Source organism: Anas platyrhynchos, chromosome 1, assembly GCF_047663525.1.
Source record: "Anas platyrhynchos isolate ZD024472 breed Pekin duck chromosome 1, IASCAAS_PekinDuck_T2T, whole genome shotgun sequence".
Lineage (NCBI taxonomy): Eukaryota > Metazoa > Chordata > Aves > Anseriformes > Anatidae > Anas > Anas platyrhynchos.
Window position 1 is genome coordinate 192,233,894 of NC_092587.1, and position 27,176 is coordinate 192,261,069.

The 27,176-nt window shown below is 34.8% G+C and overlaps 1 protein-coding gene across 5 annotated transcripts in view; it reads right to left on the bottom strand.

The window, feature by feature from the left end:
• The window catches only part of DYNC2H1 (dynein cytoplasmic 2 heavy chain 1), a 164,647-nt gene that overhangs the window by 22,905 nt on the left and 114,566 nt on the right, over positions 1 to 27,176 (bottom strand). For 2 of the 5 annotated variants that reach the window (XM_038175934.2, XM_038175931.2), the window contains exons 83-85: positions 25,638 to 25,754; positions 13,938 to 14,147; positions 10,624 to 10,713 (exon numbers count right to left, since the gene is read on the bottom strand). In XM_038175934.2, the coding sequence (XP_038031862.1) occupies positions 10,624 to 10,713; positions 13,938 to 14,147; positions 25,638 to 25,754 (417 nt within the window). Of the gene's footprint in view, positions 1 to 10,623; positions 10,714 to 13,937; positions 14,148 to 16,578; positions 16,730 to 17,125; positions 17,272 to 25,637; positions 25,755 to 27,176 lie in introns of those variants that run through there. The other 3 variants (XM_072032742.1, XR_011806518.1, XM_072032743.1) reach the window with 3 other exon arrangements.

Consider the following 27,176-nt stretch of genomic DNA (forward strand, 5'->3'; position numbering starts at 1 on the left):
ATTTTTATATTTTTTTACAGTATCACAGAATCAAGAATAATTAGAGTTGGAAGACCCCAGTAATTTTCTGGTCCAACTGCCCACCCTGAAAGAAGCACTGGGCTGCTCACAGGCTTTATCAGTGATATTTTAAATATCTCCAATGACAGAAATTCTGCCATCTTCTCTGGCTTACCTGTTCCAGTGTCTGACCACCCTCACCACAACTTCTTTCTTTCAAATGCTTAACCAGAGTTTCCCTTTCTGCAAATTCTGTCCATTTTATCATGGCTGATCTTACTAAGTGCCACTATGTATGTCTAAGCAATACGTGAGAAATTTTAAATTTTCAGGGCATATAACTAGCTATACCACTATTGAATATTTAACATTTATGAGAGACATGCAATATTGAAGTGGTACAAATCAAGTGTATATTCCTTAGAACAGATTTGACAGAATTAAGAACTTAGCTGATTCATTAGACAATCTTCTTTGAGGCACTGATTAGATTACCCCTTCAAAAACAGATCACATCACAGTACTGAAAAAAAAACAACAACAACAAAAAAAAAACAGTACCTTGTGCAAGATTTGTTGGTGTTGCAGTTAAAAATAATTTTTAAATGAAATGCGTAAGATCTCTTAAAAGGCATAGTGGAGAGGTTCTAAATTTTAAAATTGCATCAGAATTTAAGTTGGAAGGGGCTGCTGAAAGTCATCAGATCAAACCCCTGCTCAAAGCAGGGCCAACTTCAATGTCACAGTAGATTGCTCAGGGCAATGTCTACTCTAGTTCCATATATTTCCAAGGACAACAACGTTTCTTTTTATATACTGAACAGCCAAAAACTGGTCAAATTCTTCAGATGTGGTTTCAAAAGTGTAGAATAGGAAAAACTAATAACTGTCCTTGACCTTTAACAGGTTCCTTAAGAATTTTGCATTTCTATGATATCATGATATCAAGGATGGTGCATATTTTTAATAAATGTATGGCTAATAAGCAATACATAATTCTATTTCTATTATTCTAATATGTTTTACTTGATGGCTTCTTCTGTTAATATATTCAAACCATCAATTTTTACTTTCTCAGTCTGATGAGAATGAAATACACAAATACACATAACCGAATAAATCTTTTTTTTTTTTTTCTAGCTTGATAAGTTACATATCTGAATAACGAACAGTATTTGTTTTAATTTTGAATTATTTACTGCATTTTACCAACTATGTGGATAATTTCAGTTGATTAAATTTATCATACAGGATCATGAAATATTAGACATGGTGTTGAAAATGGTAATTACAGAGGGCCTGCAATAAAATACATTGTCCCTATAAGGAAAATCATATACAATGCTACAGACCTGATGGGAATTTTGAAACTCAAGCCTAGATGTAGAAAACAGATTCCTCAGTGGATCATAAATCCTAGTTCAGAGGTGACTATGTGGAATTAAAAATACAAAAATATTACTGCCTGCAAATGTGCTCTTACTCATTCTCCTCCAGGAAGGGCAAACATTCTAAATTATTTGCTAATTATATTATTCTGATGAATAGACTGAATACTACACTCCCTACTAAAGACCATCAAGGGTTTTATCCTTCCTGCCTGTAAGCATCTCTTAATGCCTAACATGGGATTCTAACCTTCCCATCAGACTTAAGAACTCTTTTCCTTTGACTCAATCTTTTGTCTTTTGTCTTTTGTCTTTTGTCTTTTTTCCTCGATTATGTACCTTGCTGAACATTCAGTGACACAGGCCACACAAAGAAGAACACTACTAAGACCAAAAAAAAAATATAAAAAAAATAGAAGACAGGAAAGAAAATGCAAAGGTACAAAGGAATGCCTTTGTGTTTATCCATGTTTTAAAACATACAGATGATAACAGTGTGGCTAAATACACCTAAAACTTGCACCGGTTGCTTCATTTGAAAATGAATTCTCTAGAGTAAAACTACTGCACGCACAACAGATAAACAATGATTTAGACAAAAATGACTCCCATGAAATTCTGCTTTTATTTCAGCAGCTAAATTCCAAATGGCAGCTCTGAAACTTTAAATCATTTTTTATATTTCTATAGGAATACAATATGAAACTTTGCTATCATTTCAAATTCACTTACATGGAATAGCCTTCAAAAAGAAAGATGGGTTAACATATAGCTACATTTCTGCTATTTAAGGATGATGTTTGCTTGTGGAATGGCAATGTTTGTCTTAGAAAACTGGCTTATGTTAGATAAATGTATATATACATATATAAATATATATATACAAATGCTATTTGAGTAGTAGTTATATCATGTTACCAATGATCCTGATGGATTAAAATCTCAAATTAAGAAATGAAATATTTTGTTTATTTCACCAAACTGCCATGAACAAATCTAACTACTTTTTAGTTTCAAAGCTGTCATTACAGTAAGAAAAATATTTCTGTGTATGTATGACTATGAAATCAAGATTATAAATTAAGCAACAGAGGATTTTGAATAGATTGCTAAATACTAGTAGACCCAATATGTGTGGCAATAGGGTGGTAATCAGAACAACAAGTTACTGCAACTGAATTGCCTAGAAGAAAGCAAAGCAGATTTAGGGAATGTACCTGCAAATTGATCTATTAGCATGTATTGCAGGTTTCTCATTTACTAATGGCCAGAATTTAATATTACCAATATTTTGGCAGCATTGGAGAGAGAATCATTTTCACATGCAAATGATAATAACCTCTTCTTCTTCCACTTGTATTATAATTAACATTTTTTTTGTTTGATATTTTGTTAGACTAGTCTATCCATTTTATTCTCTTCTTTGTATTTTGCAGCTCAGTTTTGTCCATGATGAAGGAAGCAGATATAGTGAAAAACAAGTTATTCAAAATTGAACAATCTACACTTTAATTTCTATCGGTTTAAATGCATATAGTTTATTTATATTTATCGTTTAATCTGTTCGCATTTTTTCCTGTATTGTGGAAATGTATCTTGCATCTTAAAGAGAAAAATCAGTAAATGCTGTTTATTTTATTAGATTTAATAAAGTACATAAACTACATCTTTAAATCATATACATATATATGACTCAGTTTCTTGTAAATTATGGAATATATAAAGAGTAACTTGCACCTATAGGTTGGAAAAAAAATAAAAACACTAAATCTAGGGGGTTATTTAAACTGAGACATTTAAAAAAGGAAAAATAAAAACAACATTTAATTTCTTAGAATGTGCATAGAAACAATAACTTGCCGTTTTCTTTTTTATGCAACACACAAGTCTTTTTATGAGTGATCACCTTTTGCAATCGATCTTCTACAGTCAGAGAGCTGAACTACTGTTTAGTGGTATGATAAAGGATGCTGTTCAAACTTCTGCTTACAAGGTAGTATTTAATAATGAAAAAAGAATAGCCATTCTCATAAAGCATGCTTAGAATTGAGAACTTAATCAACATGAGTTGAATTCTATTGAAACAGACTACATTTCAAAACATTTAAGGCTGAAGTTCAGAGAAAAGCTCATAACTTGTGAAAGTCTCACTTAACAGAGGGTCTACATTTCATTACAATTGAGTTTCAACGACTCACAATGAAAGCAAACAGCATGCAAGTTGAGATATCTTTTCCAATGCTGCTTTTTAAAAACTGTTTTCCCATGCATAAGACCAATATTTTTTCCCAAACTTGGGATAATCCTTGCTCATTGACAAACAAAAAAAATATTTCCATTTAAAACTGCATTGTTTGTAGATTTAGTGTCAAAAAGTCAAAGTAGTCTGCAAGAAAAGTTTAATTAGAAGAAACAGTGATTTCAGATATCTCCGGAAAATAAAGCCTGCAACTAGTGCACAGAGCAAAAAAACAAACAAACAAATAAAAAAATTAAGGAACCCTTCCACCTCAGGCACCAATACATGATCTGTGAGGATATGAACTCTCTGAACATAAAAAAACGCTTCAGCTTCCTTGGAAGCTGGACCTTATTCCAGTGGACAACTTCCTCTGACTTGTAATAATTTGATACTTTCATCCTACATTACATGTATGTGAGGCAATTCACTGCAGCCTTCAGACCTCCAGTTTGGACAAATCACTACTACTCTATACAGTCTGCTACTAATCTAACTGAGCCAGGGATTGAAAAGGGATAGGACGACACAACAGTAGGATCTATTGGAGCTTCAAATTTGGCTACTTCATGAGAGAGAAAGGAAACATCTACATTTTTATTGTGATGCTATTTCCAATTTTTACCAAGCAGATAGAATTCAGAAAAAAAAAAAAAAAAAAAAGTCCTTTAAAGCTGAACCCTGTCTGATAAATTCTGAACAAAATGAAAAAAATACATTACTGAAACATGATGAGAGCTGTGGGAACCAATTAAGGCTCGGTTTCTTAGCAGATAATGTTGTAAATGCCTGTGGTTGTATTTTTGTTTTTGTGACAATTGAAAAGAAGTCAAGAGAAAGAACAGGAAAATGTTAATTCTCCAGAATAAAGTGGACTCTTCGCAGCATTTTGAACTTTGATTTAAAATAATGGAATGAGTGGATTTAAAACAATATTTCTATGAGTTTTTGCATTTGAATATTAAATACTAAATCTGAAGTATTCTGCACTGTATAGATACCTGGAAACCAGCTGTTCAATTAGTGAGTGATGAGAGGAACAATGATGAGGTGGGGAATGCAGCCAATATAACCCATCAGAATCAGCTACTCCTAAGATTGTAAAAGGTAAACTATTAAGACATTAAACTATTGTCCCTGCTGCAAAATCCACTAAGGCAATTTATCAGAAGAAACTCTGAAATGCTATGCAAACTAAGCAGGATACTTAAAGGGGTATAGGACTTATGGAGTGCCAGGGTAGGTGAATTTGGGTAACACAACAGTTCTGATATTGTACAGGATTTATTACAAGATACTTAGGGGTAGGAGAAAAGATGTGGAAAAGGGGCAATCAGAGTGGATAACGAATGAAAAAGAATGGGATCACCAGAGTTTGTCCTGTCCTATCCTATCCTATCCTATTCTATCCTATCCTACCCTGTCCTGACCTGTCCTATCTTATGCTCTAACTTAATTATTTTTTCTGCAAGTGTATTTTCTGTTTGCAGAGAGGGAACCCACTAATAAACTTCAAGCCATACCAGCCAGTAAATAGGATGAGAGGTCTGGGAGCACCTCCTGCCCTCCTTCTGCTCACAGAGGCTATCCCTGCAGGCCCCCCCCGCTACCAAACCCTTGCCACATAAACTCAACACAACAGAACATGTTTAAAGGATTCTGCTCTCCCTTCCAATGTCCTGAACCACACACCAAGGCACCAGCTCAGAATCCTTTTCAAAGATACAGTCTCTAATAATGTAACGTATTAACAGAGATGTTATTCATGTGCAATGAATTACTGTTCAGCCATAGGGTGTTTTTTGCTTTGAAGCGGCATTCCCTTACTTTCCCTTCTCTTACATTTGTTTTGCTGTTATGGCAACAGCTGTTCAAACAGACCCATATATATATTTTTTCCTCCCTCATATCTTTTAGTAGGTCACATCACAGAAAACCAGGGCCTCTTGAACTAAAATGGAAGACTAGTATATAATGAACAAAAATAATAGCAGACCAGCCCATGTATCACCATTGTGAACAGTGCAAAACTGTGCTATAGAAATTTCTAAGATGACAAGTCACCACAAGAAAGACAGATAAGTAAGGTGTTGCAATAAAAACAAAATGTTGTTAACCAAATTCATTCGTTGTGTAAATTTAAGCTTACAGCTGTAATATTTATTCAAACTGACAATTTGTAAGATACAGAATAATATATGCTTTAATCCTAATTTAGCTATTTAGTACTAGATTCCTAGAATTTTTATAAGATTGGAGAAAAATTTATGGATCCAACAGCAACAAATGCAGTGAATAATGATTTCAAAACATCTTCCACTGGGAATTCCCATGTCAGTTTAGATTTACCTTGTGTTTCAAAAAAGCCTTTGATGCTCACTTTATCTCACTTTTTTCTAACAAATTAAGCTTTTCCAGGAAGCTATCACTAGCAGCCTCTCCAAATTTTAAAACATCTTCTCAAAGAAACCAAGATATTTAACTAGATATAAAAGAAACCTATTTTTCTCCCCATTCTATTCCTCAGAGTTTATGTGCATATCATCTACTACTGCATTAAGCCTGATTTATAGGCTGGTCCTGAGTTCTTTAACTCAGTGAAAATGGAAATGACTTGACTTCTTCAGCTTTCTAAGAACAGATTTTCTGCCTGTTACTGGTGAATGAAAATTGAACCTCTTTGCCTAGATGCCTTGGGTGTGAAAGAAGAATCCTGTGTCCTTTTTTTTTTTTGCTGTGTTTTTTTTTTTCTTTGTTTTGTTTTCAGAAGAAGTGAAATTAAGCTCTGTATTTAGCTGTTCAAGAAACAAAAAGTATGTTTCAATTTGTTGACCTGAAATGTTTGTGTTTTTTTTAAATGTTGACATTCTTCTCACATTTGCATGGGACTGTGTTTTGCCTCATAGTATCTGTACTTCTGAGTGTCTTCACTCTTTTCTCTTCTGCTGATATCTATAGCCATGAAAAGATGCTATCTTAAGACTGGGATAGACTTCATTTCCATTGTACACTGATATATATTATTGCTTAGCTACAACCACGTACCATGAGAGAGGCAAACCACAGAATATATTAAAGATGCCACTATGAGGAAACTAGAACTATAAGGACCACAAATAAATCACTGTAGACAGACAAGCTGAAACAGAATTTTTTTCAATGTCAGCTTTGCTGGTTTTAATTATTCAGAACACTTCATTTTACAAGAATAAATATTCAATACACAAAATTTCTGCTCTAATTTAGAGGAAAAGCTAACATCCAAATATTGAACCTCCAAATGCTAAAAATCATCTATTTCCATCAGCTCAGTCACCAAAGAATAATACAATGCAAATATGCCTATGTAGCATTTTGTATATACCAATTTGTTCATTTGTTTATATGGGAAAATTTCCTTTAAAAAATAAAAAATAAAAATATTTTACTGAGTGAATTCAGATCTGAGAAAATGAAACACCTGCTATTTTTCTGCCTGTTGTTATATAATGCTCTCAGAACATCTCTACACTTCTATAAATTCTGCTATAACTATTCTACCATCTGCTCTATATTTTGGGTTCCTCCCCATCCCCGTTCAATTTCTGTAACAAAGCAGATGCTTTTATTTTCCACACTGGCAGCAAACGTCTTGACAAGGCAGCCTTTAACTAATGCCCTAAGTATAGACTTACTGCATCCTTAGCAGATGCAGATGTTCAGTACCACTTTCATGTTTCCATGTCTCCTTTTACCTCTTGAAGTACTAAATCAAACTGTATCAAATAGTGAAGGTAGAAGTCATTATCTTACAGTGAATAAAATAGAGCAAGGTATGAGTAACTATGAAGAAAAATGTAATGATGGAGTTGGTCGTATAAAACTAAACCAATCCAAAAAATGGGGCCTTCATTGTAATATAAATCTGAAGATGATTTTCAGATTGGTGAGAACATCTATTTCTCTTTATTAAATTCCTGAAAAACTAAAGTTATAGTTAAAAAATGATTAATTACAGTTATAAAATTAATAATGAAAAGTCAGGGGAAAAAAAGGAAAGCTAATTAAAAAATGATTAAGGCTATTCAAAATCTTGGTGTAATATGCATAAAAATGAATTGGAATAACATTTAAGGAAAAAGATTATTCAACTTAAATGCTTAATTAGAAATAATCTACATTCTCTGGTAAAATTCAGCAAAAATAAAAACACAGAAATTTAGATGAGATCTGACTAGAAGCTTGAGAAGCAAAACAGCCTGGTTAAGAAATGCTTCAAATAAAACAGTATTATATATTTGACATCATAAAATCATATCAAAAAGATAATAGTCAGTATCCGTTCATCCGCCACTATTTTCTGTTGTTGCTAACAAAAAAACAAACAAAAAAAAAACCATAATTCACTGCTTATGAATACAATTAAATATCTACTGTAAAAGTCTGCCTTAATAATCTGTCCCTCCCTTAACAGTAAATAGGTGTTTAAAAATTGTAAACAATTTAATCATAACAGCTTTACAGAAAAACAAGTAATTCAAATGCCCAACATTGTCAGCATTTTGAACAATAAGAAAGAAATATTACTATCATGGTAATAAAATACAGTGCATTTGTTAATAGTTGGCTGGAGTAATACAGGCAAAATTTTGGAATATGCTTGCTTGAAAACCATCTATTGCTGTTGCTTACCAGTAATTTCATTCTGTTACACTGTGCTACATTATCTGCACTTTGTACGGGGAGGTGTACTCCACACACAAGCTTGTGCTCTAATCTTAGGTTTCTACTTAAAGAAAACTCACAGAGGTAAAGAAAATCTCATGCTACTTGGTCACAACCAAATAAAGCTAGAAGTCATTAACTGTGAGGTACTTTTGAAGGATTATGAGCATCAATCAGAGTCAGAAACAGCAACAAGTGATGCCTTTTTTTTTTTTTCTTTAATAATAATGAATATAAAAATCAATCAAAAGGCCTAGGGGACTATGTCCCAGTTTGAATGTACGACCAAGTAACACCTGAACATGCACTATTACTTATTGCTATAATTTTTTACACTTTATTGTTTGTAATTTGAGCCTTTTTGAGCCTGAGGAAAAGATTTTAAAAAAGTAAAGCCAAATGAAATGGTTTGCATAACAAGAATCTTATGAATACTTTGGAAACATCCAAATCAATAATTTCTTTAGAAAAACATAAGGCCTAGAAAACATGTTCCCCTCTAATCTTCCTTCTAAATATGACAGTCAACATTAATGTTCACAGAAATATGTTTCATATTGTATTATATACAATATGAATATTGTACAGTATTCATACTGTATTACTAAAGGTCTAACAACTGCTTTCTATTTTTCACCTGGAGGTAATACTTTCACTCCTGAAAAAACTTTCCTCTATCTATATATCCACAATACTGAAATACGTTTCCTTTGACACCACCCCTCATGGCATTCTTCTGGATAACTTGCCCAAGGTTCACCTTACAAATCTGGCTGGCAGCCGATCACTATCGGTGCTCCCCAGGGCTTAATTCTAGGCCCAGTCCTGTTCAACACTTTTATCAGTGATCTGGATGCATGAGTGGAATGCATCCTCAGCAAGTCTGCTGATGATACTAAGCTGCAAGGTGCTGCTGTCTCTCTAGAGGTATGAGAGGCCTCACAGAGGGATCTAGATAGACTGGAACATTGGACAATCATCAATGGCATGAAGTGCAACAACAAAGGTAAATGCCATGTTCTGCAGCTGGAACAGAGTGGTGCCAGACAGATATAGACTGGGAGATGAGGATGGAGAACAGCTCAGAAGAAAGGGATTGTAAGAAGAAAGAAGAAAGGGCTGCCCTGGCAGCCAAGAGGGCAAACCGCATTGTGGGATGCATTGAACACAGCATGTCAGAAGAACACAACCAGTCAGAAGAGGTAATTCTCATACCATATTTAGCATTGGTGTAGCCTCACCTTGAATACTGTGTGCAGTTCTGGGCTCCACAATAAAAAGTATGTTAAGGTGCTTCAAAGCACGCAGAGGGCCACAAAACTGGTCAAAGGGCAGGAAGGCATGTCCTGCGAGAACAGGCTGAGGATCCTTGGGGTGTCCAGTCTGGAGAAGAGGCTAAGAGGCAGCCTTGCTGCTCCCTGCAGCTCCCTGAGGTGGGGAAGCACAGAAGGAAGTGCCGTTCTCTGCTCCCTGGGAACCACTGTCAGGATGTGTGGAAATGGCACAAAGCTGCACCACGGGAGGTTCAGACTGGACACGAGGAAAAATTTCTTTACTGTGAGGTTGCTCAAACACTGGAACAGGCTTCCTAGTAAGGTGATTGATTCCCCATGCCTATCAGGGTTCAAGAGGCATTTGGATAATGCCCTTATTATTATGCTTTAATTTTTGGTTAGCCCTGATGAAGTAGTCAGCCAGTTGGACTCAATGATCTCTGAAGATCTCTTCCATGTGAACTATTCTAAACTCTAAATTCTCAAAATCGTCTTCTTCATTGTCAGATTCTTGACTGATAAAGTTGTCAGACTCTGCACTGTCTGTTATATCCCCTTGTAAAACTGGGGGATGCAGATGTTATCTTTATTTGCTTTGAAAACTAGTTTTTTCTTAATTTGTACATTACCTCTATTGGAATTGCTTTTCTTTATACACGTTTCTCCAGCAGACCGAAGAGTGTGTCTTTACTTAGATACACTCAAGTATCTTCTTGTCCCACAGTTCATCAGAAAGACTAATGACTAAAATCTAAAGTGCAAGTCTATTGTGAAGTAAACAACACCATTACTCTATCTGGTAAACTGTTTGTGTGTAAAGTTAATGACTTCAAATTGATTTGTCTGCTGTCTCCACATATATCATCCATCTTCACATTTCAACATGCCTTTTCACACAGCTTCGAAAACTCTTTCCGATTCAAGTTTGGAAAGGCCTATTGTAATGCAACGTCCATAACATAATATACAGTGTCACTGAACAGCAGTATACAGAAGTAAAATGACTCTTTCAAATTACCTGTACAGCAAGTGCTCGAGCTACAAGGCTTCTGAGATACTGTAAAGGATCTTCTGGACCTTCCCACTTGCTTTGCCATGCGAGGGGACACTGAAATAAAAAAATATACTTACTGAAAGTACTTCCAAAATTATTTAATTTTAATCTAGCAATCTGAAGGAAACCAAATAATCTGGAAGTAAAATATTTCTATAAAGAAAAAAAAGCAATACAAGCAATAATTGATTAAAGCATATAACCACTAATAGGAAGCTCTTATTTTTGCAAATTCTTTATGTGGCCCACAAAGACACACTGCTGATGGAAAACTTACAAGACACTCTACTATTCAAAAAAGAAACATCAGCAGATTGCACAAACACTTCAAAAAGGCCTAAATTTATCATTTCTCTGAAGCCATAATATGATCTTTTCAGCTGCAGTCACACATTCCCATTCCTTTGCTGCTGCCTTCTCATACAAGAATATGCAGGTGTGTGGCTCTGGTAAAGTGAATCTTCATACAATTCCTCTACATGATAACTTATTTATGATCTTAAAGAGCTTGTAGAAAATGACCCAAGAACAAAATCCTGAAAGATTTCAACATACAAATTTCTAATTGACTTAAAAAGAAAACCTTGCAGCATTGTTCAGTTAGAAGAACAAAAGCATTAATTATACCAACTCCACAGGCATCTGTAAAGCACACCGAAATTAACGCTGCAAGATTCTTCTACTTAAAAGAGAATTAGTGTAAATCATTACTTGGTGAATACTGCACAATACTCAAGATGTTGAATGTCTCAGTTTATACTGGTTAAATTTGCAGCTGCATTTTCAAGGAGGTTCCCAATGTAACTGCGTATGTGCTGAACAGATTTTCAAAATCTGACCACAGAAGTTCATAAAAAATATATCTTCCAAACAATCTTTCACATCTATGAAAATATCTATGAACAATAATAATGAATTGATAAACTAGAATACATACGGAAAAAGTAGATAAAGTAGGTTAGCTGCAAACTTTTTTGCAAAACTATGATTTTTCAGAATAGTAAGCACTATCTTTCAATTTTTGCAGACTCTTGCTAGATATTTACAGGCAGCTCCTCTATCTGTCATTTAGAAGGCATTCAACTTAGATTGCTAATATACCACTCCAAGTTACTCTAAGTTTAAAAGAGCTTAGCTAATTATTAGTATGGAAGCATATTTGAGATATACATTAACATAAATAAATGCATAAATAAAGAACATTGTTGAAACCATTAGAAATCATACATTTATTGAGTTTCAAACTTTCATTCATATTCTAGCAGCTTCTTCAGGTGCTATAATCTTAAAAGAACTGCAATCGTGGTTCTTTCAAAATTTATTTTTTTGTAAATAGTCCTTTATTAACCAATGCATGACCGCATTAAATGAAACAAGAACTGTGTATAGAAAATACATTAAACAAATCACTTTAAGATGATAAATTTACTGAGGTCTATCTGCCATGGTTATATGAAACTAAAATTAGTCTCTCTGGAGGGCTGCTGAAAAGGTTGCTTTATGATCAAAATCCAACAAAGTGATCTGTGTCAAGGTAAATGGGTAAGTATGCAGATGAAACACTTTGTTCATTATATCAGGAAGCACTGAATTCATATTCAAGAGGAATAAAAACACAGAATTTTTAAGTACATTTTTGTGACAGTGATTGGCTTCATGGTTCCTGCTGCTTCCAATATAAGTGTATAACTTAAGCACACAAGGAAGCCATACTCTTGCTCAGTAGCAACAAATGTGACTGTAAATACTAAAAAACAGCCATTACATGTATCATTTGCATTCACTGTGACTTATCTGTAGCACCAATTTCTACTACACAGTCAAAACGTGTTTAAAAAGGCAATGAGATTGCTAACACAAAAATGTTAATTTGTTCAAATTGTATTGCAATTTTGCTCACAAATGCTATCTTGCTGATCTAAAAAGACAAAGAATTTAATTATTGTTTTAATTAGAAATTTGACAGATCAACAAATACATAACAATACTTGATACAGTACTTGTTCCGCTCATGAAGATAAACAAAATATGTTAGTAGGGACTACTTTTCATTGTAGGGGCAGTCTCACTATCTATGCATTAGCAACTGACAAACTGCTGCAGGTGAAAAAAAACACTGAGTTTCACATAAATGTTTGACTATCTTTGGATTCATTCCAATTATTTTTCTATTAATGACAGTGTGTGAATATTTGCATTCACTAATTGTACTTGCTTATAAACATAACCAGTTTGATACCAGAAAACATGGAGAAAATGTGTAAATTTTTGATATTTTTCTAATATGAAGAATATAGGGTGAGATTATATTTGATATGATGGCTGCAACTTGTCTGGTGTGATATGGCAATAATCCATATTGAATAAATGCAGAGTGCAAATAGTGATTATGACTGCAGTACAACTTACATTTTAAGAAACATTAAAAGTAGAGAAAAGGGACAGATTTACATGTTTTACTGGCTAATATATTCAACTTATCTAGCCCAATTTGGTATTTGAAATGGAAATACTATTTAGCAACTTCTAATCTTATCGGATTTGTTCTTAAGAGAAAGCTTGATGAAAGTATAATAGACTCAGAAGCTTCTGCAAATACTTGAAGCAATATTCTTCTGTGTTTAATTCAAAATAATGGTTCTGTTAGTAAGTACATTAAATATATTTATATATATAAACCTTTCACACACATATATATAAGCAACCTTTATATATACAGTTAAATGAGGGCTTGTTTAATGGATAATCCTTTTTTTTTTAATATCAAAAAAGCATTCTGAAAACTCAATGTCATCTAGAAGGTTTCCAGATAATGAATTTACTTAGCTCCAAACAACATGTAGCTTATCGAGCAGCAACTTGTCAACCATAAAAGCTGCACAGCACATATGCCTAAACTCCAAATCTGTAAAACAGCTTTGTTTAAATTTTTGAAGTTGCTTATGACTGCTTAATAATAGCTGTTTGTAATGCAGACAGTCATTCGTTAAAGAAGACAGAAATAACCTGCTCTGTACAAAAAACGTTGAATATCTTCAGACTGTAATGATTCCTCATGGTACATCTGAGAATCAGTTTTGAACTGATTATAATCACCACCTGGAAGATCCATAAAAGAACAAGAACCTCTGGAACTCACTAATTCATTTTACAGTGACTATCAGTAAAGGAATTTAGAGCAAATGGTGACATGAAATTATGTACCAGAATTTTGTTATATTTTCTTGTTGTTTATTTTTTTCATTGCTTATAATATAAATTCATTAAAAATTACTTACCTTCTGATTTAGCAGAGCATTCGCTAGTTTTTGTACTTCAGGACTCAGTAATGAGGTACCTCTAATAACTTTACTTAAAGAAGCAAGTGACTGATGGACACTTTGCACGAGGCGAATGGCACTGAATTGTTCAAGAGTAATGAATGATGAGATTGGAGATCCTTGCTGCTCCACAGGAAGAGAAACCTTCCGATGAATCAGGTTAGAGTTCTAAAAAACACATGTGATAACCAGTTAATAAACTCAGAGAAACTATTACATTATATGCCACATATTCTTTGTTAATTCATAATACTTCAAATGACTTTATGTTGTCTTCAAAGTAGTTCAGACATAACTCTTTTTTTGGATCAAAACTGTAATAATGCTTTCAATACTGTCCCTGAGATGTTCAGCAAAGGCACCATGCTTCTCAGACAACTCTGTCTACCCTATTACTTTAAAAGTACTGGGATTCCTGAAAATTCTTCATTTAGCTGAATCACTGCTTTTAGTACTGAAGTAATACTGTGTAGTAATATAGTGTAGTAATTACTGTGTAGTAATATTTCAATATAATTATCAGTAGTGTACTCAGCATAATATGACTGCATTGGGTACTATACATCATAGCTTTCCCTTTGATGAGACTACACATTGATTGTATAAATTATGACACGTAAAGCAAAGAACTCACACACTTCCTTCCAAAACTGGTTAATTGGATCATTGTATCTCTATATATACAATGAAATATAAATATATATATCTTGTATATACAAGATATATACAAGATATACAAGATATATATATATATATATACAAGATATATATATATGGCTGTATATATAACTTGTATATACAAGATATATACACAGCCATATAGTACTTTATTTTAGGTATATACAGTCTATATATTTCTTTTTCTTTTCATGTTCATTTAGTCTCTACACCTGACATTTATTATCTAGAGATAGAAGGAAATGTTTTACTTAGAAAATTACATATGGTAACAGGAAAATGGAAGCAATTGTTTCTATGATTAACATATCTACATGAGAGAAGTGGAAACTTCAGTTACACTTCAAGACAAATCCCATCTCATGTGACAAAAACAGATCCACTGATACTAACTGATCAGCAATTTTAAGAAATGCCATCTAGCAAGTTATTTATCAAACATTAACAGATGGGGAAAAAAAAAAAAGACACCACACACTCAAAACAACTGATGGACAGGAGCTGTGCAGAGGAATCTCAGTTCAATACAGCTTTTCTGTGATTCACACAGTTGAACCTGTGCTGCTGTAGGGGGACTGCCTGGAGAGGGTGTCCCTTCCTCTCAGTCTTTAATCTGGGTTCCCACCTGCCGCTGAGCCCTTGGACTCCTATGGGGTTGTGATGTGCCTTTGACAGGCTTCTGCGATGGGCCTGGGAATAGTAGGGTACTACTAACAATACTACTAATAGGCAGGGTAAAATTTGAGCTCCGCTACTTGCTGTTGTCTCTCTGTGCTCCTTTGTGGGTGAGTGGATGGGTTTTATCCTATAATTTAAGAATTATTCCTCCTTAATACTATATTTTCTTAAACTTGTAATTTAGCAAATTATTGTTAAGTGAACGTAGTAGCAGAAATTACTCTGCTACAGTTTTCTAAATGTCTTGTTGATGTTTTTTCTTTAACTGTGCAGTGAAACCACAGCACTAGCAAAAACAATACTAAAAAGTGGGAATAGCAATGTAGAAAGTTCAGTATCAGTTGGAATGTGTTGTCTTATCCGTAGTTACGGAGTAACAGCAGGTATTTTAACAAGCTAATATGGTACATAATAGCTTTAGAACACACATCTATTTCACTAAAAATAAAATATAGCAAATTTTACTGAATCTCCAAAATCAAATACCCACTATCTGAAAAAAAATGCACTTAAAAACAAAACAAACAAAAAAAACTGTACTGAGTGACTAAAGAACTTAATCAATCTTGAAACAGTTAAACTTTCCTCAAGCACAACCAAACAGAGCGGTGATGAGGACTTCAATGGATAGAGTTTCATGGTTTACACTATGAAACAATGGACATAATCAGTTTATTGCATTATATTGAAATATTTTAAGTATTTTATGGAACAAATCTTACATAGTCAAATTTAATTAGCTTTTGTTTAGAAGACAAACATTTTCAAACCTAGCTTCCACACAAACTGCAAATACTTCTGATACAGTATTATGTATAAATCCTGAGTGACCGAGTAACTAAGACTCTGAGAGGTACTGCTGCTCTCATTTTCACTGCCATTTGTTATTACTTACTAATATTCCATTAGAGCCATTGAAAATCTAAATTTACTCATTAATTCAAAAGCATGATACCATTTTGCAAATGTTAATTCATATGCAGATTACAAAAATATATTTTAGTATGTATTCTGAAACTGCCAGCTAGATGTGAAAAGAGGCTGCACTGAATTCCATGGAATTTAAATCTTTATTGAAAAAGTCTGCAAGTCACAAATTGAAAAAAAAAAAATCTTAACCCTGGGGAAAAAGTGTTTTGCCATTTCAATTTTTAGTAATAGCAATTTATATTAGATAGTAATTTATTAAAGATCAATAATAATTTATTAATGATAAAATCAGATTCTTTCTCTTAAAACTTACTGTTTTTCACTTTTATTCAGATGAACTTCTGAATTGTAACTGAATATCTTGCTTTCCAGAACACAAGGGATGTTTACCTGCAACATCACAGGCACTCTAAGTTTGTCAGAACCTTCATGTGCTTTTCATTTCCAGCTTATGCTGCACCCAACTACCAAACAAAAAATTGAGAAAAGCTAAATGAAAGATTAATAAAGATACTTTCCTTTGCGACTCACAGAAAAGTGAAAAATAAGTCTTCCTTCCTGCACTATGAAAAAGGTATACAACAAACATGATTCAAAGTATAAAATACATACATCGCATTTATAAAAGTAATGTTTTGAATTTTGTCTTTGTATGCACCCTGAAATCACAGGACCAATTGCACTTCAGTATTTTCTGAGACCATAGTTTCAGTATATAAAAATGTAATTAACTCATCTGGGATCCAGATCATATTTGATATCAATTCCTTCTTGTTTCTGTGGCACAATCTAGTTGATTAGTTCTTGTTGGAGTATTTAATTGCATAAAAAGGACAGAAAAAAAAGACATTGCAACTTACATGCTTTGCTCAGTCTTTCACATATACTGTCTTCATTCATGAAAAGCTTACTAAAGGAGGAGTCCTGTAAGTTCCTCAGTACTGCCCTTCACATAAGTCTCTTATGAACTGCATATTCATTTCATAACGCTTTTTAATGATTTCTCCTGGGAATTTGTTAAAACAACCAATCTGTTGTTTTTATAGCAAAATTAAACATGAATACCAATATCATCTTATACATTTAATATTCTATTACATTCCCCTAAAATCCATTACGTATATAACTCACATCAGCTTTAAAAACATTCTCGTGACCTGCCTGAAAATTAAGATGAAGAACTTCTGAAGTAGAGTGCTCTTCCTAATCATAAGAAACTTGAATATAGATTCTAATCTTTAACATTAAAAATTGTATTATATTACCAATATTAAATTAGATCTATTTTGAAACTTTGATCATTTTCCCTTTTTGACTTCTGTACTTGTTACTATGTCTGTACAATTTTAGTTTTCATATAGCCTCACCTAAGCTGCTCTAAGCTTTTCTTCATTACTTTCATAAACAACTGTTTCAAACTCCTGTATGTTCTGAAAACTGCTCCTCAGAAATGAAATATAATGAAAATATATTTTCTGCATTTGGTTAGTTCTGTGTTTGATTCTAAAATTCTGTTTTGTTGTTTTTTGGTTTTGGAATATGCCACTGGTCTTTTGATACACCTATTCTGATTCTTCCTTCCTTTGCTGAAAATCCCCCCCCCAAAAATGACCCTATACTCCCATTTTACTGATTTTCTTCAGTGAAAAAAAAGGTTGCTCTTTTGCTAAAGGTGAGGTTCCTAATTTTTTAGATAAAACAGCAGCAACCTGTTGATTTTGAAAACTTCTGCAATTGTCTTTCAGCATTATGCAACTTTATGAAAATAATTGATTAACCTTCAATTTACAAACACAACAGATGATAAGGCAGAACAGATGATGATTTTGGCAATCATGACAGCCTGTGATCTTCTATTCAGCAAATATCATTTTGAAACAGTTTCAACACTTTTAGCATGAGTGGGCCTTTTATCTTTCATTAAGGCACATAAAAATTTCCCTGAAACAAGGCAGAAAATGCATCCACCTTGCAAACAAATTACAGCCCTTCCTTCTGTCTCTCTCTGTTCATAACAGCCATTTGGACATGATGGAACACTTACGCAGCCCCAGATGCAGCCCAAAATGTTTGTGCTTCCCTGAAAACTAAAATATGGTGCCTGCATTATGTTGGACAGTGATGCACATTCAGTTATGTGACAATTAAGTGCTTATATGGGGCCTGGTCTACACTGTCATGGCAGAAGGTTGTGTGGGAAGAGAACGGACTCCAGGACACAAGGTTGCTGAACTACTCTGATGGCCCTGAACTGGCGAACACGCTCTAATGGGGCATCGCCCTATCAGTTTTGGGACCAGTACTGTTCAATGTCTTTATCAGTGACATAGACAATGGCATCGAGGGCACCCTCAGCAAGTTTGCAGATGACACCAAGCAGTCTGCACCAAGTGGTGCGGCATCCAAAGGGACCAGAACAAGGTAGAAAAGTGGGCCCATATGAACCGAACAAGGGATGTTCAGCCTGGAAAAAGAGAAGGCTCCAGGGAGAACTCATTGCAGCTTTTCAGTACTTAAAGGTGGCTTATAATAAAGATGGTGTGATTTTTTGGTCAGTCAGGTAATGACAGGACAAGGGTGAATGTTTTTAAACTAAAACAGGGGAGATTTAGATTCAATGTTAGGAGGAAGTTCTTCTGTCAGAGGATTCTCATAGCTTGCCCAGAGAAGCTGTTGGTAACCCATCCCTGGAGGTGTTCAAGGCTGGATGGGCTTTGGGCAACTTGTTGATCTTGGGAGATGCCCTGCTCATGGCAGGGGGATGGGAACTGGATGATCTTTAAGGTCCAACCCAAACCATTCTATGATTCTATGATCCTTCAACATCAAGGAAGATTTGTTTTAAATTTTGTGTAACAACTGCTTGGCAAGCTATTTAGCGATGCCTTCATTTTATTCAGTAAATAATCTTGAATGCAAGCTTATACTGAGCATCTGAGTGTTTTGTGGGTTTTTCTTGTTTTTGTTTGTTTGTTTGTTTGTTTTTAACTTAATGGCAGGTTCATGAGAGTATAATTAATTTGATTAGTATTAAACTGTTATTAAATCATGCTGAAAGGCACTGCAGAAGCAGTTTTAGGACTGCATTTATTACCAGGATATTCTCCAACAGCAAGAATAAAAAAGTGTATTTTCAAATGACGCTAACATAAATGAAAGTGTCAAGAGATTCTGCATTAGTCCCAAACAGCTAAATAGAAAGGGAAAGTTAACTTGTGTAACTTTGAACACATTGATGTATTGATTTGCACCCAATTATAAGTACCTACTTAATTTGAAGTAAAAATCAATGAAAAATTAATTACAGAGTCTTCATCCTGGATAGATTAATAAACCATTATGAAAGAGAGGCAACTTCAATGATTCTGTTGCTATGGATAGACTAAAAATAATAAACTCCCCATCTCAACAGTTGCAGATTGTCTGAATAAGTGGCAGTTACATTTAACTGGTCTTTGTGAAATGTATGGCACTAACGGGAAAAACAGCCCTTCAAGTTTCCAGAAATATTTTTGGAAACGCTAAAGCATTTAAGATCTCATTGCTGTATTAATATATAATAATGATTTCCTATTCCAAAATATCTAAAAGGTTCAAACCATATTTCCCATTTTGCTCAGTTTGTGTGAGATAGCTCTGAAAACTGAGCAGGAAGGGTTGCTATTCACAGAATCACAAAATATCTGAGCTTCAAGAAACCTCTGGACATTATCTAGTTCAACTTCAAAGCACAGTCAGCTACAGCAGGCTGCCCGAAACCGTGTCCAGTCAGATTTTGAGTATCTCCAAGGATGGAGACTCCACAGCCTCTTTGAGAAGCTTGTTCCAGTGTTTGATCATCCTCACAGTACAAAAGTTTTGTCTTGTGTTTAAATGGCATTTCCCCTATTTCAATTTGTTCCTATTGCCTCTTGCTGTCAGTGGGCATCACTCAGAAGAGTCTGACTCTATCTTCTTTGCTCCCTCCCAATAGCAAATACACAATCTGATAAAATCTCCCTAAACCTTCTCATCCCCAAGGCTGAACAATCCAGGCTCTCATCTGCTCCTCCTATCACAGAGATCCTTAATCACCTTCATGGTCCCAGGAAACCCGTGGAAATGGTTTCCTGGGTTATTTGCTCAAACACCTTCACAGGGATCAAAGTAAGACTAACTGGCCTATCATTCTCCAGATTCTCCTTTTTGTCCATTCCTTCACAAGAGTAAAATTTCCTTTCTTTCAGTCTTCAGAAACTTGCAATAGTCACCCTGATCTTTCAAAGAAAACCAAGAGTGGTTTCACAGTGGAGGCAGCCAGCTCCCTCGGCACTCATGAGCGCATCTCATCAGGGTCTGCGGACTTGTTTATATGCAGTTGGTCTGAACATTCCCTAACCCGATCCTCCTCTACAAAGGGTAAGTCCTCCTTGCCCTGTACTTTCCCATCACTTTTGGGCACCTGGGATCGCTGAAGGCTGATCTTACTAGTAAACAGAGGCAAAGAAGACAGTCAGTACTTCAGCCTTCTCCTTGTCCTTTGTGGCCAGGCCCTCATTCCCACTCAAGCAGTGGGCTGATACTTTCCCTAATCTTCATTTTATTGCTGATATACCTGTAAAACCTTTCTTGTTGGTCTTGTGGTGGGTTGACAGCACCATTACTGCTGCTAAGGTTATGGGCTGGAAAGTTAACTCCATGGCAGCCATACCTAGTACAGCTTTTTATATCCCTCAACAGATTCAGCTCAGGATACGCTTTGGCTTCCCTAGCCTCATCCTTGCATGCTCAAGACAGCACCTCTGTGTCAGCATTTCCTCCCATGCCAGCTGTCCCTGCTTCCACCTCTTCTACACTTTTATTAATGCTTGAGTTTTCCAAGGATCTCCTTGCTCACCCATGGAGGCCTCCTGCTGCCATTGGTTTTCTGCTTGTTGAGATTGACCACTGAGCTTGGAGGAGGTTGGACTTGATGATCTTTATGGGTCCCTTCCAACTCAGGATATTCTATGATTCTATGAAGTGAACCTTGAAAAGCAGTCAGCTCTGCAGGACTACTCTCCAGAACAGTGTCCCATGGGATTCCTCCAAGTAGACCACTAAACTGTCCAAGGTCTACTTTCCTGAAGCAGGGTTGTAATCCTGAGGGTGCTACTGCCCGTGGGGAACCCATGCTGGAACTGTTTGCTCCTGGGGGACGGATGGACCTCATGGTACGGAGCTGTGTGGGAACAGTTCTTGAAGAGCTGCAGCCTGTGGGCAGCCCCTGCAGGCTCAGTTTGGGAAGGACAGCATCCCGTGGGAGGGACCCCACAGGGAGCAGGGGCAGAGAGGGACCGTGAAGGAGTGGCAGGCACAAAGCGTCAGGGACTGACCACAGCCCTATTCCTCTTTCCCCCGTGCTGCTCAGAGGGAGGAGGTGGAAGAGGGTGGATGGGGGGAAGATATTTTTAGTTTACTTTTAGTTCTCGCTGCTCTAGTCTGTTAGCAGTAAGCAATAAATTACATTAATCTCACTTACATTGAGCCTGTTTTGTCCATGACAGCACTTGCTGAGTGATTTCCCTGTCCTTATCTCAACCCATGAGGGTTTTTTTTCAGTCATATTTTCTTCCCTTGGACTGCTCAGGAGGGGGAGCGAGAAAGCAGCATGGTGGAGCTTAGCCAGCCATCAGCGTAAAACCACTGCATTAGCCAGTATCAGGTATAATGTGTGTTTTTTGATTGATTTCTCAAATTCACTGACTGCATAAATTCTATCATTCTGTCACAGGCATTCTTTCAATTTGTCTTTCTTATATATTCTATGTCAATTTTTATAGGATGAAGCATTGATGTTCAGTTTAGAGAAATATGCAGTCAATTGCTGTCCATGGTACCACCTAAACTTGGACAGTGTGTCACCACATACAGAAGTGATCACTACATTATATTAAGAGTGGACGGACAAACATATGTCCACACTTGAAGACTATGACAAATTATTTCAGCAGAAATTCTATAGGTCAAACCTTTGTGAAGTGGATATTTTTGTTATGCTTCAGAATCATCAGCACTTAAGTGCTGAATAACTATTTTCAAGGCATTTGTAAGAAAAACTTTTTTGAATTAATCCTTGTTTTATATTCTCTGCACTGGAATAAAAATGTTTAAAACATAGTTAATCTTTGTCTACATATTAATTCTAACAAGCTTCTGTAGCTCTTTTGCCCTTTGGAATAAAAAGTAGCTGATTTTAAAAACGGCTTTGAATTTATAAATACATTAGCTAGAATCAATTCAGATCTATACTGGACACTTCCTGAGCTTCAGACAGTTTGAAACAGATAGTTAATCATTATTCACAACTACTGCTGGTAATAATTACATTTGACAGGTAGAAGACTAACATTTGCTTTTTGTAAATGGAATAGAAGGTCTTTTCAGCATCTATCCCATCTGCTTCTACTTTAATATTATCTGTATCCAAGAGATAAAAGAAAAATGATAATAGTCTGCAGCTACACATAAATGATATGCTTCCAGAATTGAGAATACAAAAAAAATAAATTTACAGGTTTCAGGAATAAAAAGTTATTTCTGATTTTACTTCATTGTAATTGGGAGATCATTTTAGCTCATATTCTGTACCTATTCATGCATAAATAAAATAATGTGTGGATGTTAACTTGAGTAGCAATTCAACGATTTTATTTTGATTTCTAGGACTTTATTTAAAAATTCTGAAAACAAAGGTGATGCCTTCTTCGAGCAATGAATAAAGAATTAGAATGTAAATCTGTATGGAATATATGTAGAATTTTTATACATGTCCAGCCTTTTCAAAGCTTAAAGTAAACAGCCTATGAAAGCAACTTTTGATGAAGGGCATATTTATTTATATTTTTGAAACTTAGTCAGAAGTTCTCTCCAAAAATGCTACATCAAGTCAGAGGCCATCCTATTCTAAATGAGATCTACAAATGATATATATATATATATAAAAAAAAAAAAAAAAAGAGAGAGAGAGAATCTGCTAACAGCATAAAAACGTTATAAAAAGAAAAAAGTTCCAGATGATACAGGAGTCTTTTTTTTTTTTTCCCAAAAAATATTATGAGCAATAAAAATGTAGGTCAAATACAGATTCCTTTCTAGATGCATATGGTGCATCTATTTAAAATGACACAGAAGGACAGATAAGCACTACAGGCTTGATTCAGGCAGTCATCTAGTGACATCTGGGATGTTTCACTCTGCCTCTAGATGCTACTCCAGCAGATCACAGGTCTCCTACAGTTTCTGTGTTATACCTGCCAGGCCATAAATATTTGATGGTTTCTGAAATAGTACTGGAAGCCTCATTTTTAGGTAACTAAACTGAGCCCTTATTACAGCACAGATCACAGAGAGCATTTTGCATTTCTTAAAAGTTCTCAGGTGCAGTGTAACAAGAACAGAATATCAGTAAACCCAAATGTCAGAGAGAAACTATCTGCTCAGTTCTCTGAACTAGACAAGCTATATGGTAAAGTTAAGTTTTCACACGGGAAAACTTAAGAATGGCAGGATGGTCAGTGATAAGAGATCTTACAGACTGTGTAAATCAGTAAGGTTGAAGCTAATCCTTAGTGAACAGAATGGTTCTCTAGCTAAACCAAAGGTTTCCTGCATCCATAGAAGCACACTAAGCACAAGATTTAATCAATATTTATTTATTTGTTTGTTTTTTCTGAACTCAAAGAGAATATAGTAAGATTGCAAACAATTGTAACATTTTGTACCCTGTAGTCCTGCACAAATAAACTTGCTGTTGCTAGGAACAGGCCACACTAACTAGGCTTTATGTTAATAACTGTGTGAGGCCCCAGTACTGGCCTTCTAGTCTTGGTAATCAACCCGTTAAGAGAGCTTGCTGTTTGACGTGGAATTCAGTACCAGGTCTCCTGATATGATGTGAAGTTGAAGCATGGGATAACAGTAAAGGCTATGAAAGTATTGTGCACAGGTTAAGAAGAGTGGTCTGAGACGTATGAACAACTAGCTGATGGTTACCTACTAGTCACTGGGGAACGGCAATGTTAAGATCTGACAAGACTTTTGCTTTAAGACAAGAAGATGCAGTTAAGCAAGAAAGATAAACATCTAAGTCATAAAGTAAGGTACCACCTATAGCTCACCACAGCACTGTGCAGTCCGTAGTCCAGGAACAAGGGTAAAAAGGCTAAGAGCCCTCCTGAGAGTGAAAACTCTTACAAAAGGAGATCGCAGATTTGAGGCCAATGGGCAAAACGTGGTTCAGGACCAGCTTTCCTTGTCAAGGAACATTAAGGCTCGATTACCCCCATGTCTGTGACTAAGATCATCAAGGACCATAGCAATCAGCACCAAATATGTGGCTTCAGCTTCCTGGTACTGTATGGTCACAGCTAATTTATGACACAAGTTATAAAGTACAAGTGCTAATGTAGTGCTAATGACTAGCAACACCATGGAACTAATCGTTAGCTATGGGTGCTGTTAATGTATATTTATGTTGTACAGTTTAAAACTAGTCTCATTTATCAATCTTCCAAACACTATAATCAAAAATCTCTAATTTTCTGATTGTTTGTGTATACATATATGAAACTGTTTCATCAGAGCTCTTGTACGGAAGGATTGTAGACTTAAATGTGTAGTTACTAAAGTATAACGGAAAGTGTCACATTGAAATATATTCCTTTTCTTTATAGGATGACAGACCTGGTTAACAACAGCCCATTTCAGGGGCGGCAGATTCATCACAAAGTTATTTAGTAACAAGAGATTATTTTAACAAAAAGTTGATTTATCATACACTTAGCGTGTAATAAAGAAGAATGTAGTGAGCAATTACAAAATGTAATTGTGAATTTTAATGTGTAACTTTTTTGTGTCACTTTTTTTATGCAGTTAAAAGGAAGGTTTTTTCTCATTCTAATGTTTTGTGTAAAAGATATGTTTTTAGGTCATGACGTTTCTGGTCACAATGAATCATCAATCTAAGGGTAATGTACATATTTCAATATCATAGAAGAAATAATTCAATATTTAAAATCATTAAACATTGCTTTGTGAATATCAGAGAAATGAAAAGACTAAGTTAAAGGCTAATATATTACTGTTCTTTTTGTAAACAGATACAAGATGCTAGTCATATCTTGTGCGTGTGGTTTCACTTCCATATGAAGGAGAAAGTGTAAGCTATTACCCCACAAGTACACTTCATATTTAATTACATACATGTAACATTATACTTCCCATCTCAAATGCATTTCATTGACCTTTTAACTCCCTATGTTTCAATATTCAAGATAATTTCTTAAAGATTACTTTTAATGTAGTTGCTGGGGGAAAAAAATAGTTGTCTTTTCAAATAAACTACTTTCCTACCTGATTAAGTTTCTTCCATAGATTGAGAACAGGAGAAAGTTCAGTTGACCATATTTCTCTGTCAAACTTGCAGCCAGCACTTACTGACCTGCTCAGGATCCGAAGCTGTGAAATGACCTGAGTGATGGGAATACAAAAGCAAAGCTTGAAGAAGGATAAACAAAAATATACAAGAATGCAAACAGCAAATACTCTTAATTTATCTATGGACCACACTTTTCTGCATGCTTAATTACTAATCATGATCTATTTGAAACACAAGCAATACCCATATTCAGATACTTACTAGAGCCTCACTCATAATAAGTCCATACTTTTCTTATCACTTTAATTGTCTCTGTTCAACTATAATTTGAAAACTAATGAGGTGTATAATTCATTAAAAATCTTATTTTCCACAAAATCTACATAAAAATATTTTTTTTAAAAAGTCAATAAAACAACAGAGTGTGTTACTAAATACACAGTACTTATCAGGCATCAAAACACCAAGAGAATTCTCCCATGGATCTCTTTTTTACTTAGCTACTCATGCTAGCTCAAATTACTTAAATGTATATTTATTCACTTAAAGAAAGAAAGAAACCAATTAAAAGAATAACTGCAAAACTCTCATGAAGAAGAGGAGTGCCCAGCTCATCAGATTCAACTGCCTTTTCTTCTTAGCAACCCTGATAACTCCACACAAACTGGTCATATGCATACATATATATATATATATTTATACAGAAATAATACTTCAGTAAAAAATTCTATGAAAATGTCCATTAAGCATCTTAGCTATTTTAGGTAAAATTTTAGTTAATTTTCACAGAACATTATTTACAATAAATTTTAGAGAAAGATTTATTAATTTGATTCTCTTTTGCTTAACTTATAAAACTTGGTAACAAAAAATTCATTAGTCTTTCAGAACTGTTAGCCAGAATCAGGCACTTGACGTCAAGTTGTTTCTGCTAAGTTTGGACTTACTTTCTATTATTGAAAGATATGCAAATGTTTGCTTTTCTTTTTCTCATAAATTGTTTTCATTTTCTTTAGCTGAAGCAAACAGCTTTTGTTTATCAGCTTTGATAGGGACTATGAAGCACTACAAGATGACAGTACACTGAACTGTTATTCTAACTTTTATAACATTTACTATAATTGATTCTTATGTTAAATGTTTTACAAGACATAAACCAAAAGATATATATATATATATAAACTATAAATATATACAAATCTACCTGTAAAATATACAAACCAATTTTTACAATAAGTTTGAAACAAACAAAAAAAAGCTTTTAATTAAGCTATAAAAGTCTAAACTTTTTCCATTCCTTCTCATTTCTTCTCTCAAGTGTAACAGGTATGATGGTAGCATAACTTACTTACTTGAAATTTTTAAAAAATAATGGGCTGTGCTGCAACTTTGTGTACAGGTGGCTCTTTCAGCCTGAATACTTTCTGAAAAATGTACCTTAGAACAGTCATTCATCTTCAAGAGGTAAATGAAAATGTTTTATGGGTGTCAAACAACTCAGGTTGACCTTCTCA